This window comes from Chanodichthys erythropterus, chromosome 7 (assembly GCF_024489055.1).
Source record: "Chanodichthys erythropterus isolate Z2021 chromosome 7, ASM2448905v1, whole genome shotgun sequence".
Taxonomy (NCBI): domain Eukaryota; kingdom Metazoa; phylum Chordata; class Actinopteri; order Cypriniformes; family Xenocyprididae; genus Chanodichthys; species Chanodichthys erythropterus.
In genome coordinates, this window is record NC_090227.1 from 127,117 (window position 1) to 155,000 (window position 27,884).

Sequence of the window (27,884 nt, forward strand, 5' to 3'; positions counted from 1 at the left end):
TTTAAATAAATATTGAATTATTTATGGAAGATGAATAGGCTAGAAACAATTAAACATTTGTAAACCGTGTAAATACAGGATATAAGCTGTACAATTTTTCGATTTGTCTAGTTTTCAAGACGCATTGCTTTTTATTTCTTTTGATACGGATTATTGTAGTTCATATGCTTTTCCATCGAATTATAAATAGGCTTGAATAAAAGTCCAAATCCGCACACTATCTTCAGTTCATCGGAGAGCCTCTGCTTTTGCTAAAGCTCTGAGTGTTTGTGTGTTTTATAACATGATAATAACAAGAAAAGGTTTCGAAGAACATAAAAGTTAATCTGAGGCGATAATAAAGTGTGCGAAGCTCAGAGCTGTCAATCATTCGGCTGGTTGTTCCGCGCATGCGCATTACGGTCAAACTCCGCTGATCTGCAGCTGTAGTAAAGTTACTTTTGGCTCTTGTCACGCAAATTAATGAATAAATCTGATCAGATCTGAGCTCATATAACACCTTTCAGCAGGTAAGTGTCTCTCGGCATTAATGCTTACTCGCACGTTGATGTTTTATGGGGTGTGATCGTGTTTTAGCTCGAATGCTGTTGAGTTTGACTCTAAACCTGCAGTTTGACGTTCAGCAGAATCACTTTCCTGTAATAAATGATTTAATGTAAATTACTTCAGGACACACAGAGCTGTCAGGACATTTAAAGAGAAAAACGAACGCGTTTAATCGAGTTTTTCTCGAAGAATCACCTCACAGGCCTCAAGCTAACGGCTACATGTCAATAAATAACACAATATGAGCATAAACATAATGACACGAAATATACAGTGACATGTGTGAGCACGATTGGGTCAAATGCTCATTAATATTAATCAGACAGTCATAGTTCTTTATTTACATTCTGTCTTTCGTGTTGTTATTTTGTTCATTAATTCGTATTTGTAGAAAGTAGCAGGAGTTACACAGGAACAGATCAATAATGATGGTGAAAATTAATTAATAAATAAGTGTAACTGTGTGAATTTAATGCTTGTGATAATAATGTGACCTTCAGATCTCCATTTATCATACTCGAGTGTGAAGCAGGTTATTTAGCAGGTTATATTTAAACTGTTTACGTCATCAGTATGTGAAAAAGTGTTTGTTTACTTAAATATACATTTGAAATGTGTGTGAGTCCGAGCAGACACACAAAGAGCTGTGTGTGTGTGTGTAAGCCTGGTTTTAATGTACAGCGGACACTTATAATTAGTAATGACACAAATCCAGCAAATGCTGAGTTCTTGCAACATAATTAAATTCAGAGTTTGATCTTCAAAGTTTTAAGTTTGTGAGTAGATTTTTGAACGATTATATTTTTACCTGAATTTTACCATGCAAATACCCAATAGATGCTGATAGGTTGTTGTCAGCTTTATTTCTACAGCGCTTTATACAGTACAGAGTGTTTCACAGCAGCTTCACAGTAATAAACAGAATCAGATCTTCATCAAATATGAGACCAATTCAATTTCAGCTCTGAGCAGCTCTACAGAAGACGGATCAATTTGGTTCAAGTTTAGTTCTCATCTGATAGGGTCAGTCAGTCAAATATTACTGAATGTTAATATTTGTCATGGTGTCAAGATGAGAAACAGTGTTGTGTGTGTGTGTGTGTGTGTGTGTGTGTGTGTGTAGAGGCGGCAGAGCCATGCGCAGCGGTGCGTGGAGCGTCCGGACTCTGTCCCCTGTTCTTCTGCCCCGCTGGTTCTGCGACGCCGGAGCCCGACCCGCTCGTCTGCGCGGACAGAGATCAGTGCGGTTCTTGAGCACGGACCCGCCCACGGCCCTGCCCGCTCATGCCCGCGTGGTCATCTGTGGGGGCGGCGTGGTGGGCACGTCTGTGGCGTATCATCTGGCCCGGCTGGGCTGGACGGAGATCGTGCTGCTGGAGCAGGGCAGGTGAGCGTTTTTCTATCTATCATCTATACATACAAGTAAATAATATCTGACCCCATATAAGCTATAATTTATAATTTAATATAATGGCATTACCTGTTTTGTTTGTGTCTGATGTAGACTTGGAGCCGGTACAACTCGGTTTTGTGCGGGAATAGTCAGCGTTGCCAAACCTCTTTCTATTGAGAGTAAAATGGCAGATTATTCGAACACACTCTATGAGCGACTGGAAGAAGAGACGGGCGTTAAAACGGGTGAGAACATGCTATGAATGATCGCTTACCTGATTATCAAAGACAACATCTCACATATGCTCCATGTTATGAAATAATTCACTTCAGCGCTTGTGTGTTTTCCAGGTTTCGTACAGACCGGATCTCTGTGTTTGGCTCAGAATCAGGATCGGTTCCTGTCATTGAAGCGTCTGGCGTCGAGGCTGAAGTGAGCTGACCTCCTGACCTCTATATGTGTCCACAACACAGTGACTTACTGATCATCCTGACGTCATTTACTCCAACTTTACTCTTATGTAGATCCAAAACTTTCTGTTCCAGAACACAAACACAGAATATGATCTTTCATTTTTGAGTGAACTGCTGTCATTCACTCATTTGTGTTTCACATATCCAGAATCATTTACACTCAAGAATCAAGAGTGTTTCAGAGCGTAACAAGTTATTGAGCAACAGTAAATGTGAACGCACTTGAGACTTTAAATCGTCTGCTGTCTCGGTCTCCAGGGTTCTCGGTGTCAGCTGTGACATCATCAAACCCAAAGATGTGGCGCAGCTCCACCCACTGGTGAATATTCATGATCTTGTAGGAGCTCTTCACCTGCCAGGCGACAGTGTCGTTTCACCGCCGGACGTCAATCACGCGCTCGCTGTGGCGGCGGCAGCTCATGGTAGGACAAAAGCCAAAACGCAGCCGTTCCAGTTTTACTGATGTTCCTTATCTTGGTCGTTTCATTGGTTTTTCATATGTCAGGAGTGCAGATTTATGAACACACGAGTGTGAATCAGGTCCTGGTGAAGAGGGGTCACGTTACGGCGGTGGAGACAGACCGGGGATCCATCGAGTGCGAGTACTTTGTGAACTGTGCTGGACAGGTCAGTCTCTTCATGTGTGTCCAGATGTCCAGGATTCAGTCAAATGAAGGTCTTGAAATAAACTGAGAGTCTTTATTACTATTTTTTAAAATGTTTTGTTTCACAGTACAATAATATTTATTATTACTTTTTCTTTAAAGGTACACTATGTAATTTTTTTGTCATTCAAAATTTACATCATCATTGCTACTTCCAAAACGCGCTCTTGTCTTACCCTGATTCTCTACGGTAAGTGTTTATATTTTAGACCTGACAGGATGGTTTTTGCGGGAAATTGCGTTCAGACACATCACTCGCCCGTGTGTGTCTCGTCATCTCTGTAAATAGAGAACGGTCGCTACGGCTGTTGTGACGCGTGTCTGTGTGGGAGTGGCACGGGTTAGTTATAGAAAGGGGAATCACCTGTTTTAAACAAACGTCAAACAGAGGAGAGTCTGCTGGCGTAAAGAGAACGTGACAGAGCTCGTGATAAAACCAGAATCAACATCGGCTTGGCTTTTCAGAGATGACAAGAACTGAGGGATTTGAAATGTTGTCACAGCGACGTGGAGATGATGGTGTTTTTATTACTCAACAGGTGAGTAAGGTGTTTTATTGAACGGATCAATTGCCACATGTAGCTCTCTAACAGAGTTGTGAAGATCATTTTGTTGTTGTTTTGTGGTTGTGTGTACAGCTGTGCTGTAATTTATTCTCAAGGAAGTACCGTGTCTATCAGCGGGTAAAGCTTCAGTAAAGTCTTAAGCTAGTCATATTGAGATCCTCTCTATAAGCCAGTAGTGAGTGTTTTATGAGCAGTTGGAGAGTCTCTCTCTTTTTTTAGTCATGAGAAAGAACCATTTTCATCCGTGAAGTCGCAGAGCTGAAGCACAACCAAAACAATGTTCTTCTGCGAAATGCATGCAATTTTGTTTCTTGACCGCTAGAGGGCCATAGTGTACCTTTAAAATTAAATATTTTAATAAAAATGATAATAGTTATTATTATTTTTATCAACACATGGACAAAGTTTTGAATACTACAATAGTGTAAAACTTTATTTTATTATGTACAACTTTTGTGTCATTAGGTGTACAGTAATTGTTGCCGTGGTTACACTGATTGTGTTGTGGTGTGTTGATGTGTTTTCAGTGGGCGTATGAACTGGGTCAGAGCAGCGAGGTCAAAGTGTCTGTTCCGTTACACGGCTGTGAACATTTCTACCTGCTCACTAAACCTCTGTCCGAGCCCACGCGGCCCGAGAGCCCAGGTGACGCATCACACAGCATTCCCTCCACACGCGTGTCATTAGCCAGACGCCCATCCGCGCTTCATTTTAAAATCATTATCTGAGGTTAGAGTCTGCGTCGTCATCTGCGTTTTTAAAACTAATGCACTCCTATCAGACAAGAAACTGCTCCGTCTCATCATCTTCTGATTTTCTCTCACATTTCCTAAATTATTTGTAACATTAGTAAGCCAGCTGGCCAGTTTCAATTGTCTCATTACTCTCTCAATTTTACAAAGATTTGGTAATATCTGGGATGTGAAAGATACAGAATTTCTGATGCACACAAAATTATCTATGGAAACGTCTGTAGGGCAGATTTCTTTTGTAACACACCAAAATGTGTGCGACGATGCGCTTTTTGAAGGATGATGTCAGCACAAAAAGTGGATGGAAATGGTTTGACCAGTCAGAGGTGATTGTATTGCAATACGGTCACATCATGTTGTTTATGAAGTTGACATAGAGAGGAACTCCATAACTCTATGAATCGTAAAATAAGTTCCCTTCAGATTGTGAGAAATAACACATTTAATGGATTTCATTAATGTTGTTAGTTACATTTATTAGCTATCATTTTGCAACACAATACCAGATTTACTGCAGCGTCTCACATCATCGCGCTGTCGTGTAAAATCTCCATGGGTCGCAGACTCCGGTTTAGCATATTTCAGGTGGTGATAATGAGTGTGATTTGTCCAGTTGGTGAAGCAGGTGTGAGTAGCTGCAGAGTGTGTTGTGTGTTTGTAGTGGTGATCGACATGGATGGACGGATCTACGCTCGGGCCTGGCATGGAGGAATCCTGTCCGGAGGGTTTGAGAAGAACCCTAAACCCATCTTCACTGAGGGCCGCAACCAGCTGGAGATCCAGAACATGCAGGAGGATTGGGATCACTTCGGTGAGCTGAACTCACATGCACAATCGCTCAGACAGAAATGAAATTCACTCGCCATCATGTTTCGCAGGACGTTCACGCTGCTCTTTTCCATACAGTGCAAGCTCTGTTTCCACGACTGTCTGTAATGCTTGATCGGTCAGTCGTGGTTTTCAGATACTTCTGAATTATGCCTGTCATCCAGGACATGTAGGTGTCAGTATCAGGCTCTAATACAAACATAAATGTATGATAGCAGTAGTGCAAACATTCTGTTTGAATGTTGCTTGAGCTCTAAAACTTTCCAGACACGACATTTCACTGAATCTGGGTGTATGTGTTTCTCAAACATCAGTTTTTTTTCTGGTAAACGCTTACTGAAAACATACAGTGATAATAAAGAGTTACAGCACTTCAGTAGAGTGAAATATTGACCTAAAGGATCTGCTGCAAACATCTTGGTTCCAGATATAATGTTTTCAGAGGTCTGGTGGAGCCCAGGCGTCCGCAGGTACGCAGAGGATACCTGTTAGACATGTGGTCATAGTGTTTTAACTTTAAGTCAGTCTTCAAACATCCACCCACAGGGCCAAGTACGGCTCGCAGTTTGCTTTGAGCGGCCCGGCATGATCGCACCCACCGACCGAGGCTGTTATTACTGACAGATGAGCTTATAAATATATTGAATAAAGAGGGAAAAAATGCAAAATTTGATTTTTCACTGTGGGAATAGGAAAGTGAAACATTCTTGCAATCATTAAAAACACTCCCGCTGGGACGAATGTCTGACAGTGAACTGATATAGATGAAGTCGAGGCACATTATTTCAGAATCCGCTCTTATGCAGACTCTGCGTTTGTTAAACAGAGAAAGGAAATGTCTCAAAAAATCATGAACCAGTTTGCTAATTAGTATTCAAAATAACAAGCCTCACTGTTTTTAACAATGTGCAATACATGCATATATCTATCTATCAACAAAGCGTTTTAACATCCACTAGTTCGCAGTAACTCATGACTAGTTGTTTATGAACATTTGTGGTTAGGGTTAGTTTCACATCCCAAGATTTAGGAAGGTTTATAGACATGCCATGTGACGACGTTGTTGTTGTGTGTAAAACTCCTGCAGGGTCTCGCTGTAACTCAGAGGCTTGTTCAGTATGTGATCTGCTGTGGCGGATATTTCCGGCTCATTTGCTGACCTTTATTCTTCGTTATCACCCCTCCTCTCCCTCTCCCTCTGTCTGTCCTTGTCTTCTCCTTGAACTCTTCTACATGTTTTCCTTCCTTTCCTTCACTTGAAAGCATGAAAGCATGTTGTCTTGTAAACTGCTGATCTTGTTAACGTTTGTTCATCTAAACGGGTGTTTCTGTGATGTAATAGTCGTTGCTCAACCTCTGAGATCGGCTGCTAACTTTAGCTGTCGAGAGGGCAGCGGATGATTGTCCGCTCCGGCGGGTCGTCTTTCAGTTTGTTCGGACATAATGACCCACAAACCAGATTGCCTTTGTCACCCTTTAAGTTAAAAGTCTGATGCAGGATATAAAACTTTTATGCAGGATATAAAAAAGTACCAGCCGGTCAGATTTCTTAATAGACAATTTATTAAAAACAAAAAACTAAATTTGTGTGCATTACACACACACATTTGTAGATTAGTAAATGTAATTTATGCATAAAATGGACCTTCCCGAAAACTCTTCTCTGGATTCACAAAGGCTTTGTTTGTTTTGATTATAATAGTGCATAATTTATTCGCGATTTGATTTTGTTTACATGCAGCAAATTTGCAGATAAATCTCTGAATCGCTACTTAATACCAGCTGTGTTTGCCAAGAAACACACATGTATACGGTCCCGCTCTTGCAGTCTTCTCGATGACGGCGTTGTGAGTTTGTTGTGTGTGTTTCTCCACAGAGCCCATGTTGAGCGCTCTGCTGCGCCGGATGCCCGGGCTGGAGGCCTGTGAGATCCAGCAGCTGGTCAACTGTCCAGAATCCTTCACTCCTGACATGCGCTGCCTGATGGGAGAGACGCCGGGGATATATGGATACTTTGTGCTGGCGGGCATGAACTCGTCCGGCCTCTCATTTGCTGGCGGAGCTGGGAAGTAAGGAAGCGGCACAGCTGGACGTTTCTGCAGCTTAATGTGTGAGAAGTTCATAATAGCTTATTTTTCCACAGATATTTGGCGGAGTGGATTACATATGGATACCCCAGTGCCAATGTCTGGCCTCTGGACATCAAGCGCTTCGGTAACCTGCAGAGCAGCCGCACTTTCCTGCGCCATCGAGTGATGGAAGTGATGCGTGAGTATTAGACAGTGTTTCTAACAAAGACTTGGTTCAGAATAAGAGTAGAGCTGGACGCTTCGCCAAGCCTTAGCACACTTTTATCAAATAAGAAAACAAATAATACATCAAAACAGTTATATGTTGTCAAGTCATATTCATTGTTCAACTAAATATAGCCTCAAAACACAAACTCTGACAGGAATGAAAATGAGGCTGTGCGAGGCAGAATTAGTGTTTATGAATTATGTTGTTTAACAACAACATGCCAGTTGACTGTAAAGGCCCTAATATTCTTCAAGCGAATTTGAATAACAAACTATGATGCCATTTTCATCAGACAAAACAAAGTTAGTTTGGAGTTTGTTTCAGGATTTTGAAAGAGCTCGCCTAAGCAAACTTTCTGAAAAACATGAACGCACCGGAGAGCCGCTTTAGTGGGAACTGAAGTTATGATGGTAATTGACACTGAATCTCAGAGCTGCTGCAAACATCCACATCACTGAGATCAGATGCTTTCTGACCTGCTGTTTCCTCATGTTTGTTGTTTGTTCATTTTGTTATTGAGAGAAAAGTGCGGCACATATTTACAAACGTCGCTCTCGGCATCTGGAGGTTCGCTAACAATATACCGCTGGTCATTGTTTTAAGCTTCTTTTCACCCATAAGCAAAGAAGGAAAAAGAACATCGCTGTGAGTATATCAGGGCCCTTAAGGGTTTTCCGTCAGCGAAACGCCACACGCTATCTGATCTCTCAAACTCAAATGTACCACTAGTAGCTCAGACGTGACGGCGCTCTCTAGGCATTAGGTGTGTATTTATTTGTTGGCTATTGTGCTTGTTCTTGTTGTTTGGGTGTTTAATCTTTAGTTCTTGTGTGTGGCTCCATCAGCACTCCTGTATGAACTGAAAGTTCCTCGCTGGGACTTCCAGACGGGCCGGCAGCTGCGCACGAGTCCGCTGTACGACCGCTTGGACACGCAGGGAGCGCGCTGGATGGAGAAACACGGCTTTGAGCGAGCCAAATACTTCGTTCCGGCTGGGAAGGGTGAGAAATCGAGTCTGCCCGAGTTCTTACTTTAGGTTATTTTCTTGCATATTTTAGATGGAAATTGGGTATTATTTATTGACCAGAAAAATGTTCAGTACTCTTATATTTGAGGCTATTCAAAGTGAGGCAAAAGTATTTTACTTATTGTCCAAACTTTTAACCAGCAGTATACTTTGTCAGCATTTAACAGATTAGCAGATGAATGATCAGCACTCTTTATCACTTTAAAATATGAAAACAAATGTCCAGCGTCCCTGTCATTGAGGTGTTCGTGTGTCTGCATGAATCCACACAGATTTACTGGCACTGGATCAGAGTAAGACCTTCTACAAGCCCGACTGGTTTGATATCGTGGGAGCGGAGGTGAAGTGCTGTAAGGAGGCGGTGTGTGTCATTGACATGTCCTCCTTCACCAAGTTTGAGCTCACAGTGAGTCCGTTCAGTCCTGATTCTCTTCATTGTGATGAATCTGTCGTATAAATAAATAAAAATATACAAAGTAAAAGTTTGACTTTTTTCACAATTCTGAGGGGAAAAGTCTTAATTGTGAGATAAAGATTTGCAATTACCTTTTTACTTTTTTAATCCGTTGCGAAAACAAGCTTCCTCACGTCATCTTCTGTGAGGTTTCCAGCTTCAGCCCTTTTGTGACTGACGTGTGTGTTTCAGTCTGCAGGCGATCAGGCCCTGCGGCTGCTGCAGCGTTTGTGTGCCAATGACCTGGACGTGCCGGTCGGGCACATCGTCCACACGGGCATGCTGAACGAGAGAGGAGGATACGAGAACGACTGCAGCGTGGTGCGCCTCAGCAAAAACAGGTTCGCAAAGAGTGACACTTCCGATAAAGCAGGGCTTTTTGACATGAAAGCTTTATGTTCATGGTTTACAGTACAATACATTTATATTATTATACTATATTGCAATAACTGTATATTTAAAGGCTTCTTCTAAGTCCATCTGACGTTTTCCTTTAAAATTAGCATTTTTATCAGGCTCCTATGTATTGGTTTCTGTCTAAGTAACGGTACTTCTGAATGGGCTGACGCTGGGATTTAGCGGGTTTGAAGTGAAAGAATTTGATGAACGTGTACGTGAGAGCATTCATTCAGTATCGTTATCTCATTTTTGACTGAGGTGGATTTTTTTACTTATGAAAACAAAAAGCAAGAGAGCAAAAAGCAGAGATCTGCAGAAGTACATTAACCAAATAAACAGGACAGCAGATCCACGAAAGCTGACTCTCCAGATCAGTTCATCATATTGACATCATCCACTTCTGTCTCCAGCTTCTTCATCATTTCACCCACCGATCAACAAGTTCACTGCTGGTCTTGGATTAAGAAGCACATGCCCAACGATCCGCAGCTCCACCTGGAGGACGTCAGCTGGAAGTACACAGGTAAGATCAATCCAACAGACGATCCCAACTTACATTGTGTTTTAAATCAGGAAAACTTTGCATCAAAGCTGGAAAAGTAAACAGTAGACTAGCCTTATAAATGTCTGAATTGAGCCTTTATGGCATACGCTTGAGTGTGATGCAGTAATCTGTGTCATGTTCTGTAGCTCTGAATCTGATTGGTCCGCGTGCCATGGACGTGTTGTCTGAACTGTCGTATGTGTCCATGACTCCAGAGCACTTCCCCTCTCTGTTCTGTAAGGTGAGTCCAGCGCTTCTGTTCAAAGACCTTTGGGTTTAAAGAACAAAAGTCGAGGTGTGTTCCTTCTGACAGTCAGAACTGATGTAGTCGTAGCTAATGATCAACATGATCAACACCATGTGCTGTTAAGAAAAGGATGCAGCCTCTGAATTGGGACGCAGTTTCCTCACACTGATGGTGTCTTGCAGGAAATGAGTGTGGGATACGCCAATGGCATCAGAGTCATGAGTATGACGCACACCGGAGAGCCGGGCTTCATGCTGTATATCCCTATAGAGGTACGTCACGCTGACTGCTGCAGATTTCTCTGTAGTTTTTGACTGTTTTGACTCTTTCAGTCATTTCATCTGAGATATTGCTCTCCTTTTCCCAGTATGCACTGCATGTGTATAATGAAGTGATGTCAGTCGGGCAGAAATATGGGATCCGGAACGCGGGCTATTACGCTTTACGGAGTCTGCGCATAGAGAAGTTTTTTGCCTTTTGGGGGCAGGATCTGGACTCTTTCACCACCCCGCTGGAGTGCGGACGAGAGTTCAGGGTCAAATTTGACAAGGTCAGTTTCTCACACGCTTGAGCTCTTCTCTTTTGACTTGGACCAGATACCCACTTGGCACATACCCAGAATGCTCTAAAAGCTACTGAGCAATGCGCGAAATAGCTCTCAGAACAGCTTAGCAACTACCTGCAACATCCCAGCATGCTGTTCTTCAAAGAATACATCTAGTTTATGGTTACTGTTCTTTTTGGTAAAGAGGTGCCGCAGTTCAGCACGGGATATTTTTGACCTGTTTACATGTACTACCCTGTGTTTACATGAAGGTTGGTATTGCAGGAGTAATCCAGGCATCACGCTCAAAAGTGCTTCCTGCTGGACCAAAACGCTGATTAAAGGTCCTGTTTTTCGTGGTTTTTTTAAGCTTTGATTGTGTTTATAGTGTGCAATATAACATGTGTTCATGTTTCGCGTGTAAAAAAACAGTATTTTTCACATAATTTACTTATCTGTATACCGCTGTTTCCACTGTCATAAAAACGGGCTGATGACTTCCTTGTTCTATGAAGTCCCTCCTTCAGAAATACGTAACGAGTTCTGGTTGTGCCAGCGGTTCCTGTGTTGTGATTCGACAGCAGCTTAGCGCTCCTTGCCCGGAAAGGTCACGCCTCTTACCATAACGTGGAGATGCATGCGCTCAGTGTTATTGTAAACATCGGGAACCGAGTTAAACATAAATTGTAACCATTGATCTCTAAGTACAGCGTCCCTGGGAAGGCCAAACAAACGTGATTGGACTGCGGGATGAAAATAACAGCGTTTCGACGACATGGCGACAAACACACTCAAACGCAACTCTTGCTCTTCTCCGTGGGAGCGCAACAAGACCACGCCCCCTTTTTTGTGTATTCCTGTGGGCGAAGGTTAGCCAAAAAACTGTTTTAGTGACGTCATTAAAGAAGGAAGTAGAGGGATGTAGTCCAAACTGGCCGTTCGATGTAGGCGACTTCTGTTAAATAAAATATCTCGCTTGGCATTGAACTTTGAGCTTTAAAATTTTACAGATTTTATTTATACTCTAACAACAACATTACACACTTACTAAAGTTTGAAACATGGGATCACGAAGAACGGGACCTTTAACTCTTGTGCCGTGCTGAAAACCCTTCACCTAATGGTGCTTTTCCACTGCATGGGACGGCTCAGTACGGGATAAACGCTTAAATAGCACCACCTCGGTTGAGGTTCCAAGCGAGCCGAACCGATACTAAATGTGACGTGTAAACACTGCAGATCACGGATTGGTCAGAGATAATCGTCACTACCAGCATCATTGGACTTGAGACACCAAACCCGCTAGATTTAAATAGTCAGTAACAGCCACCGCAGTATCATTTCATATCATCAGTCTATAATCCCACCCACTTTGAAGCGGTACTAAACTGCAGTGGAAAAGCAAACCGAAAGTAAGTGAGCCGAGCCGAGTCGCTCCACGCAGTGGAAAAACTCCATAATTGGCTGTTCCAGGTCAAAAATATCCAGCCTTTTAAAAATCGCTTTCATTAAATCTTTCATTATTATCATTATGCCATATTAATATATTATTGGATTCAATCTTTTTATCAACGCATTTTCTTTCAGTTAGCACAGGATTTTATTTCTCATTGATCTGAGCTGAACGTTCGCTCTGCTTATTCACCTAAAGAACAAAACAGAGGGGTTTTTTTTATACATAATCTCACTTTTTAACATTAAAGATCAGATTTATACTTTACCAGTGATTATATCCCTCAAATGTCCTACATGACAAGTGACCGGAACAACACGAGGATCATCTGCTTTGACTGTAAAGTTCCTGAACTCTGAAACGACCAATGTCTGTGTGATCCCTTCCCTCCGTGGCCAATGGCATGTTGTACTTTGTCTTTTCTCATTCACTGATCCCTCGCTCTTGTAGGACACAGACTTTCTGGGCCGGGACGCTCTGCTGCGGCAGCGTTTGGAGGGAGTGACGCGGCGCTTTGTGATGCTGGTGCTGGAGGATCACGACACAGAGCTGGACCTCTGGCCCTGGTGGGGCGAGCCCATTTACCGCAGCGGGGAGCTGGTCGGCGTCACCACCAGCAGCGCCTACAGCTACACACTAGAGCGCCACGTGTGTCTCTGCTTCTTAAGCCACACAAACTCGGACGGCTCTCCGGCCGTGATCACCCCTGATTTCATTAACCGGGGCGACTATGAGGTGGACATTGCTGGGCAGAAGTTCCCAGCTAAAGCCAAGCTCTACCCATTCAGCTCGCTGTTTGCACAACAGAAACGGCGCAAGGATGACATGGAGCTCAGCAACTTCCAGAGCAAGTGAAGATGCCGCACTGTAGTTGGTCAAAGCGAATCTGAGAGCCAGAGGCAGTAGTGCCGCATGTCTGAGTTTTGCACAGTCTCCGTAGGACCTCCTGAAGTCCTTTACACACCACATCATGTTTATGTGTCGTTTACCTCTCTCTCTCTCTCTCTCTCTGTATATGTGTGTGTGTGTGTGTGTATATATATATATATATATATATATATATATATATAATGTTTTTGTTTTTAAAGAGTTGGTGAATTTCTAAAACCTGAAAATGTGCGTCATGAAGGAGTCACGTGGTGTTACGGAAGTTGCCCAGTTTTGACAGCTAAAGTGGGGTTTGTTGGGGTTTGGCATTGTCATTATTTGAAAGTATAATTGGCTTTAGAAAGAAAGTCTTTTTAATAGTCTGTTAATAGTCCAGTAATGTGTTCTTGAGCAATAGGCTGTGTCCCTGTTCTCATCCTTTTTGAGGATTTTTTCCATGTCGCATGGTTTAACATAAAGGGATTTTATATGGATATCAGATTGCCACGAGACAATCAATGTCCGTTTGAATCATTGATTTTTAATTGGTGAAAACTGGAGAAGTCTTTCTAAGTCTTTCTGCAACACTATTTTGTAATAAAAGTACAATACTAAATGAGGAGGCACTGAGATCATGCAAATGACGTTCATGAAAAATGAACAGAGAACAGAGCCTCGACCGACGCTTTTATAAAGTGCCTTGCAGCGTTTCACAGTGTGAAGTGAAGTACAGGAAGTTGGTCTTGTGTTGTGTCAGTGTACGTTGTGACTTGAACTGGATTGTTTGGCTGTGTGTGTCGTAATGTTTATTGTGCAAAAGGAAAGCTGTCGTCTGGGTCCGTCAGTATGGCGTAATGATCCTCTGTTGATCTAAAATGACGTGATCTGTTGGTTATGGATATGTATTTGAAATATTGTTGAGATATATTATTTACATCACCTGTGCGATTCAGTCTTAAAGGGTTATTTAAAAACGTACATATAGAAATGCACAAAGAATTGCACATTGAATATCCTGTATAAATCAAGCATCTTTGCACAGTGAGGATCAGTGTGTGTTTGAACGACGACAAACACCATCAAACAATGATTAGAGAACGAGGGAATTTCATAACTAACATGTTCCGCCCAAAATCAAGTTCTGATTTTTTTCTTTTGATTTTGAGGTGAAATAAGAGTAAAGTATGGTACTCTTTTTCTCTCTCTCTCTCTCTCTCTCTCTCTCTCTCTCTCTCTCTCTCTCTCTCTCTCTCTCTTTTCAACACACAATACAAAGAAATCACTAATGTTTATCCAGACATATTGAATAATATATACTAAAACATTTAAATGTTCTCATCCTTTAGCTGTTTCTCTTTCTCTCTGTGTGTGTGTGTGTGTGTGTGTGTGTGTGTGTGTGTGTGTGTGTGTGTGTGTGTGTGTAAAACTTTGACTGTGAGACAGAATTGTTTGAATGTATTCATTGTTTGTAACAGGGTTTTGTGTAGTTGCTTGCGAATCTAAGAACAAACGATCTGTGGGAATAAAGTGGTTAGTAAGATTCAGCTGAGGAGAGGATGTGCACCTTATGCTTTGCTTGAACCTATTTTGTTTTTTAAATGTCGGACAAAGAGAGCAGGCCGAAACAGACGACAGTAAAGAAGATCCTTCTGGCCATCTTGCCTTTGTATTTATATCATATATTGTACAAATGTTTGATTTTCATGAATAAAAATGTAAATTAAGAAATGACTCATTTGGATTGATTTGCTTTATTTGTTTTATTTTTTCACAACAGTGGTGAGTGTGTGTGTGTGTCTGTCAGTGAGTGTGTGAGTGTGTGTGTGTGTGTCTGTCAGTGAGTGTGTGTGTGTGTGTGTGTCTGTCAGTGAGTGTGTGTGTGTGTGTGTCTGTCAGTGAGTGTGTGTGTGTGTGTGTGTGTGTCTGTCAGTGAGTGTGTGTTTTTGTTTATATTACATTGTGGGGACACAGATTGTGTCCCCACTCCCCACAATATAAATGGATTATTAAACATAGTAAATTATGTTTTTGTGAGAAAATAAAGGTGTGCACAGTTTCCTGTGATGGTTAGGTTTAGGGTAGGGGGATAGAATGCACAGTTTGTACGGTATAAAATGCATTACGCCTATGGAAAGTCCCCACAAGTGACCAAGACCTAAACTGTGAGTGAGTGAGTGAGTGAGTGTGTGTGTGTGTGTGTGTGTCAGTCTGCACTCCAATCGCTAAATACATTTCATTTGGTGTTTTAGTGTCTGATTCTTTTTTTAAAGTCACTTAAAACTGTGAAATGGACTTAAACTGTATATTTTCGAGTCAAATGACATGATGTTCAGGTGATTGGATTCTGCCTGAAATGTTTTAAAATCAGCAGTGAGGAAAACAGACAGAATCTCCTGCTTTCCACCTTCATGTTTAGATGGCCGAGATTAACTGCATGAGTACAACATAATTCAGAGGCAAATTTGAGCAAATTCCAAATTTGTATTATTTTAATCTGTGGACAGCCCTGAAGACATGAACATGATTAATGACAAAAAGATGCAAGCATTAGAATGAAAAGGTACATCAATAGGAAGATACTTGTCATTTATTGGTCTAATGGCTAAAAATAAACATTAGCTCAGTTTAGAGGATTGCCCTCTCAACGACTCAAACTACAACAGACTACAGAGGATTATGGTCCCACTTATATTAATTATGTTGTATGACACAACTATATTCATTATTATATGTCCAACTGCAGACACGTTTGGCTTTAAGCAAAGTAAAAATAGGTTATGACTGTACCAGTGATTGTTGCTGGTTCTGATCCTCTGATTTGATTGATTCGGAGTGAAACTGATCACAAAATACTGTGAGAAACTCTCTTCTTTCAATCTCTGTGTCGTATGATGACAAACAAAGCTTGATACTTCTTTTGGGACATTTGTTTGGTGAAGAATATATGCAAGAATGCACAGCACAACCAGCAGATTTCTTCTTGATATTAATTTCTTTAACCAAACTCTAAAACTCATATGGTGAGACAAAAATTGTAATTTTGGTGATGTAACGTCCCAGCAGCTCTCTCCTCTCCAGTTCGCTCATCTCCACCTCTACGTCCAGTGTGGCGGGACCCTGTACCGGACTGGTCAGCAGCAGTTCGCCCGTCTGACGATCGGAGCGCTGCACAGTGAAATAGCGTCGACCGCGGCCTCCCAGTAATGCAAACCGCAGCTTGTCTCCCATCATTCTCACCGCCGACACGCGGAACATGACCCGCGGAGCAGAGAGGTTGGACACCACAGACATGTGATGGTAGGACACAGAGTTCGGCGCCTGAGAGCAAGACCGGCTGTCCGCGGGGCAGGGGTTCCTCTCACAGCGCCTGCTCGGGGAAAACACGTTTTTCGCATGTTTCTTTGTTTTTTGTTTTAAATAAAAGTGCTTTGTACGCTTGCTTACGTTGGAGAGGTTTTAACATAGGTGGCGTTGCGTATCTGCGGACACTCCACTTTAACGCACTGAAAACCCCCGTAGGTGTTGATGCAGAGCTGGTCACGTGTGCAGTTGTTCTGCCTGGATCCACACTCGTCAATATCTGGAAGTAAACACAGAAGAACAGGATCAGAATAAAATCCAGACCGTAGTGTTTTCCAAGTGCATCTTTCGCTATTAATGAATGACCTTTGCAGTTCCGGCCATCACGGGTCACGTTGTAACCGGCAGGGCAGGTGCATCGGTAGCCGCCAGCAGTGTTAACACACGCGTGTAAACACAAACGGCCCGCCTGCCCACTGTGGAACAGTTTACACTCATCAATGTCTAGGGAAAAACATACAGAAACATCCAGGAATGAGCAGGTTGAAACAAACACGTCATTGGACGGAAGAAGAACACTTCTGCCCCTACTGAAAGGATCAGCGTAGCTCGTCCCAAAGACAGAGACCAAAACATCACAAGCTGGCGAAGAATAAAGTGGCGGGAGTAGCCACGGAAAATAGAAATGAGCCATCTGTCCAAGGGCGTAGATTTGGTTTCAACATTGGGGGGGTTGAACGTATGCTGCCTGTTTGTTTTTTTGTTTTGTTTTTATATTAAAAAATAATAATCTGTTTTATGTGTAGTGTTATTGGATAATCTATCTATCTATCTATCTATCTATCTATCTATCTATCTATCTATCTATCTATCTATCTATCTATCTATCTATCTATCAGAACTTTATGAAATGTATGTATAATCATTCATCAAATTCTAACATAACAGTGATTCTAAAAAGAAAGAAATTATGTTAAATATTGAAACCGCCAGTAGGCGGCAGCGATTCGCTTTTTTATTGAGTGAGTGATTCACTTAAATCGTTCATTCAGCCAATTCGTTCAAAAGTCAGATTAATTTAGGAAGAAAACAAACACCGATGTGAATATTTTTGTCATTGATCATTACAGACACTATTGAAAAATGAACAAACAAAACAGACGGCTGTTTTGGTAACTGGTTACAGTTACACTGATAGTTATGGCTACATTGTAATGGATTAGCTAGCTAAAATATGAGTGTATTACACAACATTCTCATACCTCCTTCTCAGTACATGCTTTATTCTTTTTAACGGACCAGCGGTTTAATATAGTTTTCTGGGCAGCGGTTCTCTTCATTTTTGGTGCTACCCGCGCTGTCTCATTCAAACAGTACAGCTCCACTCGCGTTGTTTTGGTGAAAGAGCGAGGCGCGTAGGTTGGGCGTTACCAATCGGTTCAATGGAGGGGGAGAATTTTTTGTCTAATTTATTATGACAAACTCATATTTGAATACAAACAAAATTATTGTTACAAAATAAATGAATTCTACATATTTTTCATTTGATCTGCTGTGATTTTCATGTTGAAATATTGGGGGGGTTGTAACTGAAGCATTTGAATATTGGGGGGGTGACCTCCCCCCCATCCGCCCCACAAACTACGCCCCTGCATCTGTCATCGAAGATCCTTCGCAACGCCACCAGCTGCATGGCCGCTAAGATTAATGGGAGAAATGGGAGACCAGCATGGGTCATTTTAGCTGGGATTTCGATCTTTGACAGCTAATAAACAGTGATTGTGTCTAACTTGAGTGTTTTTAGTTACAGTGATCATTGAAGAGACGCACCTGTGCAGACGCTGTTCTCGCGGCCGGAGATGGTGAACCCCGGCTCACAGGTGCAGTGGGTCGTGCCCTGGACCTGGCTACATTTCGGCTGACGGAGGAAAGCAGATGTGTGGGTCAGAGGAAAGGAGGAGGCCGCCGCAGCTCCGCCACCGACAGGTGACGTGTTCATTATACTGACAAAAACTGCAGAGATTCAGATTACAAGAGCAGGTAAAGTGTTATTTCTGCACCACAGAAACAATCCTAAGATTGCTGGTTCATGCTTGACACATCTGAGTGCACTTGCTAAAAATGTATAGAAATAATGATCGATAACATCAAATAGAATAATGTTAAAAGTATTCAACGAGAATATTCAAACAATACACTGATGTTTAAAAAATGTACTAAATCAAGTGTCTGACTTGAGGGAATGATAATTAATAATTAAGTTAAAATGTGTTTTTGTGCAAGTACTGAAACAAATAAGAACTTGCAAAAGCAAACACTTGTGAAATGGATTAAGATTTTTTAAATGTTATGTAATATGTGTGCTTTATAACTTCTCAGACTGTCTCTACACCCCTGATCCCAGATGAAAGACTCCTGAATCCGCTCAAATATAATCTCAAACAGCGTTTGTCTGAGGAATATGAACTGATGTTAGCCATATGTGATGTGTAATCAAAATATCTCATCTTTGATTGATAAGCAGACACATCTTTAGGCTTTTTCAGCATGTGGAGATTGGACATAAGCTTTAAATTGATTCTTCGATGGTTTAAAAGCGCTTCAAAAAGCTTCCGATCAAATGCAAACCAACATGTCGGCGTTGGAGACTGGCAGGTAGGTCCAGCCCAGCCCTTGGCACAGAAACAGCTGAATCCATTGACTTCGTCTGTACAAGTTCCTCCGTTGGCACAAGGTGATGAAAGACACTCGTCGATATCTGAGAGAGGAGAGAAAGTCAGTGAGAATTCAGAGTCTAGAAGCAAAACCGAGAAGGGAAAGTTGCTGTAAGCAATGTGATCCAGTCAGATTATCTTTTGCTCTAGTGCTGTCACAGATGTGCGTTTTCTCACTGCACCTGCTTCAGTGACACACTGAACGGACAAGAGTCAGTTGACACTGGAAGTCTTGATGCTACACCCTATGATGACATTCTAGACAATTCTGTGCTTCAACAGTTTGGGGAAGGTCGTTTTCTGCTCCTGCATGTCAATGCTCCTGTGCACAAAGCAAAGTTCATATACATGTGGTGTGGTCTGGTGTGGAAGAACTTGGCTGGCCGGAACAAAACCCAGAGAATCTCACCAAACCCCTTCAGGATTAACTGGAAAACCAACTGCGAGCCCTTGACCTCACTGATGGTGTTCGAATGGGAACAAATTCTGTTATAGCAGTAAAGGGAGGAATTCATGCTTTTGAAATTAAATATTTGACAAGACACAAGAGGCAGTCTCTTGTGATTAGGCTCATCTCAGAGGTGTTTAGCGGGGGTTCAGGTCTGGGCTGTGCAAGCATTTAGTGCACAGTATTATTAACATGTCGGAAAAGCAAAGGCCCTCCTAAATCTGCTGCAACAAAGATTCAAACAAAAAGTCTAAACTGTTAGAAGGGAGTGTCCACATACTCAAATTTGCTCCTATTTGGATGTGAGCGAAAACACGCCGTTTTTGTGTGTGTCCCTTTAAATGCAAATGAGCTGCTGCTTTAACAGCTCAACAACAACAAACTGGAGAATCAAACCGGAGTCAACACTGATGGAGAGACTCGGGAAGAAGTTACAACTTTTAGACGTTTCTGAATGGTTAGTGGATAAATTGATGTAGTTGCTGTGGAGTTGATTCAACTCATCCACTAGCATGTGCCGTCATGTTCATCTTTTGTGTTGAATTGACCCTCGTTTGGTGTAAAATGAAGGCATGACAACAACACTCGACTACAACAACTCTTCCTCTTCTCTAAAGCAGCCCAACATGGCCCCGCCCCCTTTGTTGTGTGTTCTCGGGGGCGGGGTTTATGTAAATTTTAGGGATAGTGATGTCACTAACCCAGGAAGAAGCTTGTTGTAGTCCCTACCGGCCGTTTGTTGTAGTCCTTAAACAGAGAATTATGTAAAAAAAAAAATCTCTGTTTGAGTGTCGTAACTTTGCAGATGTTGTTTATGATCAAACAGCAACATTACACACTAACTAAAGTTAAAACAGTCAAATCATAATCAACCACCCCTTTTAAATACAAATGTAAAAGTAATGGTGTGTTCAAGTCACTTTCGTCGGATCAGATGGCGGTGTACCTTCTCTTAATTAGGTACACAAAAATGCAGCAAGGATTTTAACTGTATACTTCTTCTAGAAAATGAAAAATAAAATCAAGTGTGTTTTGCTTTTTTATGATTTTAATTAACTTTTGAAGCCACTTCATCGTTACATATTATATTGTTATATTACAATGCTATCATATTTTGTGCAGGCATTAGCTTGCTTCGTTTTAAATAGAAAAGCCTGACAATATCACTGCTAAGTATTGTGGTATTCTGCCATGTTTCTCACTGACACAACCCCCATCTCGTAAACATCGGGGCTTAAAGAATATCCCGAGCTTCCCGCTCGTATAAACGACATTGTGGTAACGTCCATGTGCGTTCAACTTGTAAATACGATCTTTCTTCATGACTTGAATGCAAAATAATATAAAGCTACGGACTGTTTATTTTGAGACGTTTACAGGTTTTGTCTAGTGTGGAACAGAAAGTTAGTTCTGATGACAGAGAAGATGGTAGGTTTCCACTGTTTGTAAGATCATAATTCAAACTAGGGTTCACACAAGAGACGTACAAACTACTACTCTGTAGTTTAAACGGTATTTAAATAGATTCCCAGAAAATGACAATCCTGGCACTCGCCCCCATGTCGTTCCAAACCTGCATGACTTTTTTTTCTTCTGTGGAGCACAAAATAATATATTTTGAAAAATGTAGTTGTTGTTTTGTTTTTTGACTATACAATAAACAATAATCTTTTTGCATACTTGGAACAACATGAGGTTGAGTACATCAGAACCGTTTGGCCCTGTTTCCACCTGGTATTAAGATGCGTTTTGGTCGATCGGATCACAAGTGGATGATGCTAAATACAGGTGTAAACATGGTCTAAAACATTTTGAGCTTGTCTGCTTTCGACCACTTCCAGAGGTAGACAAAAACAAATTCAACCGGATTGCTTTCGTAGTGTAAACGCTCATGTGGTTAAATGTGTTCAAACAGCGCAAAAGACCACCTGCTCTCCACCTGCTGACCTGATGTGTAAACATTGTGGGAAGCGCTCGAGCCAGACAGGATTTAAACTTTGTCAGCTGAAGACCCAAGTTTGGTTTGAAGACAAAAAAACGTACCGAGCACAATGTTCTCTCACCATTCTCACCGCGTGTACATATGTAAATTGCGAGAGCTTATTTTGTCCATTAGATCAAAACATCTGAAAAAAAAAACATTCATTTACCCGCCCATAGACCTTCCCCTCGAAGAAATCAGGACAGAAGTGGTTGAAAGTGGACAAAAGAGACAGATTACAATACTAGGTGGAAATGGGATTGTGTCTCCCTCATCTACTTGTGATCCAATTGACCAAAACGCATCTTAACACCAGGTGGAAACAGGGCCTCAGAGACAGATGTGATTGAGGAGGCTGTAGATACACAGAATAAAGGACTGTTTCACTCTTGACACCTTTGCAGACAGGCTGCTGACCGCTCCAGCTGAGCGAGTCTTTACACTGTCGCATCTCTGAGCCCACCAGCTCGTAGCCCACGTCACAGAGGAAGTGCACTTCATGACCAGGGAACAGAGTTTTCCCCAGCTTTCTGCCATTGACAGGAGTGTCCAGGTTAGGGCAAGTGACTGTGGAAGATAAAAAAAAAGGTTAGACACTTTAAATTAAGAGTTATGTTAAGAGTTTCTTTAAATTAAATTAAGAATGTGTGCCATGTGTTATTCAGTTTGACCTGTCATTTACTTACAGTTCTTTGGTTTAGCGGGCAGACGTGTGACACTATCATGCAGTAGGTTGAGTTTCTTCCTCAAAGTACGAAGACTCTGCATGTATGAAGCTTCCTGCGATGAAAGCAGTTTCTGAGCCTGTTGAATTGAATTCTGTAGGTCTTGCTTACTGGGACAGTCCTGAGAAAACACGGGATTACCTGTTACCTGGTTACCATCGCAGCAAAGAAACATCATCAAGATAAGACTGTTTTACGACTCAAAGGAATTTAGAGAGAACTAAACTTCATTCACTCTTAAACAGACAAATAAGCCCTTTTTATTCCAATGCATCATATATAAGCACTTGAGAATGAATGGAAATTTCGGTTTCACCATCTCATGATATGTTAGTTTGTAATGTTTTGCCTGTGTATTAAGATCTACTTGTAAACCATGTTTGCTGTAATTTTAATTCCCTCAATGTTACTGTGCATTACTAATTCCGGTAACTCTGTCCATATTAATATTATAAGAATATTGAAACTTTTACCCTTAACCTCCAAAAATACAACTGATTGGCTCCCTGACCTCCTGTTTAAAGATCACTGTCTAAAAACACAAAGGTTCAGATTTGCACCCGGACGCGGCTTGTGTCATCATTCATCAAATACCCTCAGCACCAGTCCAGTTCTCTCTCTCATCTCTAAGATCAACTGAAGCCTCAATAAATCGCAGCAGGACAATCTCTTTTGAGACATGCAATTATTAAGCTTAGTCTTATTCATTTATGACCCCTTTTCACTGAGATGAGTTAAAATTAAAGAATTGATGATTTTGTTCTGCTGTTGATCTGCTAAATTTCATCATGCTTTTATTCTCTAATCTATTTTACCTTTAACCATTTTACAGTGCTAACTGATGTGCGTATATGTAATAATAGTTTAAGTGTTTCATTTTATAATCACTTTGGCACTAATTTCAGAACCTGGTTGGTCCACTTCAGACATTCTTCTAACTTTGCAACTACATGTCAAATAACTCTCATTAGAGTATTAGTAGACTGTTGGGTTAGTAGAATAAGTTGACGTAGTTGCAAAGTTACTTATAGTCAGATGCAATGTTCCTCGCCTGGCTTACTGTAAAAAGCAAAACAAAGGATTGATAACTGTACTTCTATATTTCCATCAACCCTCTCTTGTGGATTCGTCCCCAGCTTCTCTTTACAAGGGCCAGCATACATATGAGTAATGACAAATCTGAAAACATGGTCTGGAAAAGTGGAAAGAGTGTCTGAATAACAATGATGAATGATGAAATATTAGATCCCTAGATGATGTCATTCAACTGGTTCATGTTCCACAGTAATTGGTGTCAATGGATCTCATTATTGTGAAACGTTCATGACCTAAGCATGGAATATTGTTTTCCAGTTTCATTAAAACTATGCAATAAGAGTGACGCAACAGTTATCATTTTGACCAGTTGTTTCAATTGATAGTTAGATCATTGTAATGAAATGAAAGAATAGACAGTCATCTCATATTTAATGTGTGAATTGCATTTTGAAATGCAAATACATTGATGTTTCTTCTGTTATTGCATATTCAAGGAGACTGTCAAACATTGCAAATGTAAACACACATAATCTGCCGATCCGTCTGTCCATCCATTGATCAATATGACCTGTGTAATCTGTATAAAAGCTTCTAAAATCATTTAAAAATGTCAAACTTTCCTTTTCTACTTTCTTTAGTGTAGTGACACAGTTATGGCACACACGCAGAGTTCCACTCTGATGAGGTCATCTGGAGCCTGTGACCTCTGACCTGCTGCTCTGAATGTGTAGTATGGGATTATGGCCATAAATGCAGACTGCTCAAATGTCCAGTTTGTATGCATCCATGTGTTCTGCAGCATAAGGATTTCATACAGTATTTTAATTTGATAATAAACACACTCATGTGAATATTTAATTCTTAATCTGTTATTCATGACGATCAATTGTAACTTGAATGTAAGATGATCCGTCCCTCTCATTGGCTGTTACTGAGGGGACAGGCACTATGTTTTCCTTTTTTAATTTCATGTTTTCATCTTGCAAGTCTTATGTAAGCAGGATAAATATTTAAACTTCCTGTGAAAACACATGGTTAAGTGATAGAGCACCAGTGTTGGAGACACATTAGTTGAGAGGGGCAGTAACAGAAGCTGTTGATGTTAATTTTAACAGTGTTCTCTTTAAGGGTACATCAAAACATTCCATGTTGTTTATCCTCAAATCCCTCTGAATACTCTGAATAGAGTGGTTGTGTAGACTAGTGCAGTACTACAGATAAACAAATGTGCAACAGTCACACAGTAAGCCTACAGTCTGTCAGACTTTGCACAATTTTCTTTCAAGATTTTATATTTCACCTATTTCAAAGACAAGAACTTAAAAATAGGGCTTTTTTCTGTGTATTTTATCATAATGGGGGGAAAAAACTGGACTGGTGCTGCTGTTAGGCTTTCTATAAATTCAGATAAAATCAGATGCATTTACAATGAAACATACTTTTGCAGTACCTCATGAATAATGTGATATCATCATCTCGTTCTGCATTATAATAATAATAAGAGAGTGACCAAAATACAATGACGTACACAGGCATTTAGCTTTAACCCTTGACCTACTCTGAATGAACTTCTTTGTACTGAAACATGATTTATGCAAATTTAACATCATTTCTGCAGAACTGTTTCTTGTCATTACACAGGTCTGTTAGTTGGCTTGCAGTAAATATCATACTGAACTTCTACTCTTTGCTCTTTTTCAGGTTACAAAATCTTAAATTATATAAAAACAAAGCACTAGTTTATCAAAGCAACACTTCTACTGTAGGTTCTGTTATTTATGGAACACAATGAATATCACTCACCTGAGCCAGCATGGTATAAACCTGACAGATAAATACTGAAAGGAGTACAGTGTATCTTCGATTCATCATCTTCATTGAATCGTTGAACGGATACATTGATTTTGTTAAATACCTTTGTGTAGTGGATTCTGTCAAATAAAAACGCTGCGTTTCTGTTTCTGTTAAGCTCCAAATTCATTACCGGCTCCGCACTAAAACACCCTCAAAATGAGACTACTGCTGCAAGAGGATTTTTTTAAAACAAGCACAGGGCTTTTTTCCACCCGTACACCGCAGGTCAGTTGGAGTATTTACTGAATGGACTTTCTAGTCAGTTGTTAAATCAGTTTCTTTACTTCTGTTTAGCATTGTTACAGTCAGCTTCTAAACTACTTTGTGTTTATATGCATGATTCATTTCTCAGAAAGAAATTGTTGGGCCCAGTACAAAATGTACTCATATTTTATATCTGTATCCAATAATTAAAACATTTAAGGATTAATTAATTTCACAGACAAATTTAGCATTTACTCATATGATTGAAAAATGCCCTGATAACCCTTTTATTGAAGCCTATCCCTTTTCAGAAATAACACATAAAAAGAGATAACAATATACTTTTAGAATAATTTGGACAGTGGTCTCGAAGCAAATCAAAAAGAAATGGCTCAAAGCAGAAATCAAAGATGGAGAGAAACAATCATGAACAATCATGTCTGACTCCAGATCAGAAGGTTGCGTGTTCAAATCCTGTCGGGGTCAGATTTCTTTCCACATTTACTCTGCTGTTCGCGTTTATGAAACAATCTAGTTGAAAAAATTAGCTGAGCAAAGTATTGGAAAACCAGGACCTCGTGGCGCAGCACTAACGCGTCTGACTCCAGATCAGAAGGTTGCGTGTTCAAATCACGTCGGGGTCAAACACTAGCTTCTTTGTGTTAGAAACTTTTATGAAAATCAGAAATCGTTTTAGCTAGACCCTACAACAAGTTCAGCAACACACAAATCTCAGAGGACCTTGTAGCGCAACGGTAGCGCGTCTGACTCCAGATCAGAAGGTTTAAATCACGTCGGGGTCATACTTCCTGCTGCTTTCACTCTGCTATTCGATTTCTTGAAACAATCTAGTTACAAATATTATCTGAGCAAAACATCAACTCTCCAAGACCTCGTGGCGCAACGGTAGCGTGTCTGACATCGGGGTCAAACGCTAGCTTTTTTGTGTAATAGACTTTTGTGAAAATAAGAATAAGAATCATTTTAGCTACTCGCTACAACAAGTTCAGTAGCTTGTAGAGGACCTCGTGGCACGACGGTAGCGCGTCTGACTCCAGATCAGAAGGTTGTGTGTTCAAATCCTGTCGGGGTCAGATTTCTTACCACATTTACTCTGCTGTTCGAGTTTATGAAACAATCTAGTTGAAAAAATTAGCTGAGAAAAACATTGGCTAACCAGGAACTTGTGACGAGTCTGACTCCAGATCAGAAGGTTGTGTGTTCAATTCACATCGGGGTCAGATTTCATGCTGCCTTTACTCTGCTGATCGTGTTCTTGACACAACCTAGTTACAAAAATTAGCTGAGAAAATAAAATCTTGTCCAGGACCTCGTGGCGCAACGGTAGTGCGTCTGACTCCAGATCAGAAGGTTGCGTGTTCAAATCACGTCGGGGTCAAACGCTAGCTTTTTTGTGTAATAGACTTTTGTGAAAATCAGAAATCATTTTAGCTACTCCCTACAACAAGTTCAGTAGTTGTTAGAGGACATCGTGGCACGACGGTAGCGCGTCTGACTCCAGATCAGAAGGTTGCGTGTTCAATTCACATCGGGGTCAGATTTCTTACCACATTTACTCTGCAGTTCGCGTTTATGAAACAATCTAGTTGAAAAATTTAGCTGAGAAAAAAAAAACAAAATACTATAAGAAAATACTGTCCAGGACCTCGTGGCGCAACGGTAGCGCGTCTGACTCTAGAACAGAAGGTTGCGTGTTCAAATCCTGTCAGGGTCAGATTTCTTACCACATTTACTCTGCTGTTCGCGTTTATGAAACAATCTAGTTGAAAAATTTAGCTGAGAAAAACATTGGCTAACCAGGAACTTGTGGCGCGTCTGACTCCAGATCAGAAGGTTGCGTGTTCAAATCACGTCGGGGTCAAACACTAGCTTCTTTGTGTTAGAAACATTTATGAAAATCAGAAATCGTTTTAGCTAGACCCTACAACAAGTTCAGCAACACACAAAGCGCAGAGGACCTCGTATTGCAACGGTAGCGCGTCTGACTCCAGATCAGAAGTTTTAAATCACGTCGGGGTCAGATTTCATGCTGCTTTTACTCTGCTGTTCGCGTTCTTGACACAACCTAGTTACAAAAATTAGCGTAGAAAAGAAAATACTGTCCAGGACCTCGTGGCGCAACGGTAGCGCGTCTGACTCCAGATCAGAAGGTTGCGTGTTCAAATCACGTCGGGGTCAAATTTTCTGCTGCTTTTACTCTGCTGTTTGATTTCTTGACACAACCTAGTTACAAAAATTAGCTGAGCAAATCAGCAAAACTCCAGGACCTCGTGGCGCAACGGTAGCGCGTCTGACTCCAGATCAGAAGGTTGCGTGTTCAAATCACGTCGGGGTCAGATTTCATGCTGCTTTTACTCTGCTGTTCGCGTTCTTGACACAACCTAGTTACAAAATTTAGCTGTGAAAAGAAAATACTGTCCAGGACCTCGTGGCGCAACGGTAGCGCGTCTGACTCCAGATCAGAAGGTTGCGTGTTCAAATCACGTCGGGGTCAAACACTAGCTTCTTTGTGTTAGAAACTTTTATGAAAATCAGAAATCGTT

General features: G+C 41.1%; 2 protein-coding genes and 4 non-coding genes across 7 annotated transcripts; 5 read left to right on the plus strand and 1 right to left on the minus strand.

The window, feature by feature from the left end:
- Positions 1-38: 38 nt before the first annotated feature.
- On the plus strand, positions 39-14,313 carry pdpr (pyruvate dehydrogenase phosphatase regulatory subunit). 2 transcript variants are annotated; one of them, XM_067389524.1, is made up of 19 exons: positions 39-509; positions 1,509-1,569; positions 1,670-1,933; positions 2,051-2,184; positions 2,290-2,371; positions 2,671-2,834; positions 2,918-3,039; positions 4,171-4,288; positions 5,057-5,206; positions 7,100-7,292; positions 7,367-7,491; positions 8,367-8,522; positions 8,821-8,954; positions 9,195-9,343; positions 9,812-9,924; positions 10,092-10,186; positions 10,375-10,464; positions 10,560-10,742; positions 12,640-14,313. In XM_067389524.1, the coding sequence occupies exons 3-19, from the start codon at positions 1,683-1,685 to the stop codon at positions 13,042-13,044; spliced, it is 2,664 nt and encodes an 887-aa protein (XP_067245625.1). In that variant the 5' UTR covers positions 39-509; positions 1,509-1,569; positions 1,670-1,682; the 3' UTR covers positions 13,045-14,313. The 2 variants fall into 2 exon arrangements, with proteins under 2 accessions (XP_067245625.1, XP_067245624.1); XM_067389523.1 differs by lacking the exon at positions 1,509-1,569.
- A 1,244-nt stretch (positions 14,314-15,557) lies between these two features.
- Positions 15,558-25,237, minus strand: LOC137022516 (fibulin-7). The gene is made up of 8 exons (XM_067388903.1): positions 25,066-25,237; positions 22,186-22,345; positions 21,896-22,066; positions 18,989-19,114; positions 18,187-18,369; positions 16,723-16,860; positions 16,501-16,636; positions 15,558-16,423 (listed from the first exon to the last, which is right to left on the minus strand). Exons 1-8 carry the CDS (start codon positions 25,159-25,161, stop codon positions 16,063-16,065), a joined length of 1,371 nt encoding a protein of 456 aa, XP_067245004.1. The 5' UTR covers positions 25,162-25,237; the 3' UTR covers positions 15,558-16,062.
- A 1,410-nt stretch (positions 25,238-26,647) lies between these two features.
- Positions 26,648-26,719, plus strand: trnaw-cca (transfer RNA tryptophan (anticodon CCA)). Its single transcript has one exon. It is a non-coding gene; the product is annotated as a tRNA-Trp (tRNA).
- A 728-nt stretch (positions 26,720-27,447) lies between these two features.
- trnaw-cca (transfer RNA tryptophan (anticodon CCA)) lies at positions 27,448-27,519 on the plus strand. The gene has a single exon. It is a non-coding gene; the product is annotated as a tRNA-Trp (tRNA).
- Positions 27,520-27,605: 86 nt separating this feature from the next.
- trnaw-cca (transfer RNA tryptophan (anticodon CCA)) lies at positions 27,606-27,677 on the plus strand. The gene has a single exon. It is a non-coding gene; the product is annotated as a tRNA-Trp (tRNA).
- An 86-nt stretch (positions 27,678-27,763) lies between these two features.
- Positions 27,764-27,835, plus strand: trnaw-cca (transfer RNA tryptophan (anticodon CCA)). Its single transcript has one exon. It is a non-coding gene; the product is annotated as a tRNA-Trp (tRNA).
- The last annotated feature ends 49 nt before the right edge of the window (positions 27,836-27,884 follow it).

Excerpts from the sequence above, each read along its gene's own strand:
- pdpr (XM_067389524.1), top strand. The coding sequence starts at position 1,683 with ATGCGCAGCGGTGCGTGGAGCGTCCGGACTCTGTCCCCTGTTCTTCTG. Across the intron at positions 1,934-2,050 it reads GTGCTGCTGGAGCAGGGCAG|ACTTGGAGCCGGTACAACTC; the intron begins GTGAGCGTTTTT and ends TGTCTGATGTAG. Across the intron at positions 3,040-4,170 it reads TTGTGAACTGTGCTGGACAG|TGGGCGTATGAACTGGGTCA; the intron begins GTCAGTCTCTTC and ends ATGTGTTTTCAG.
- LOC137022516 (XM_067388903.1), bottom strand. The coding sequence starts at position 25,161 with ATGTATCCGTTCAACGATTCAATGAAGATGATGAATCGAAGATACACT. Across the intron at positions 19,115-21,895 it reads TCAGCAGCCTGTCTGCAAAG|ATATCGACGAGTGTCTTTCA; the intron begins GTGTCAAGAGTG and ends CTCCTCTCTCAG. Across the intron at positions 18,370-18,988 it reads CCAGTCTCCAACGCCGACAT|TTTTTGTCAGTATAATGAAC; the intron begins GTTGGTTTGCAT and ends GAATCTCTGCAG.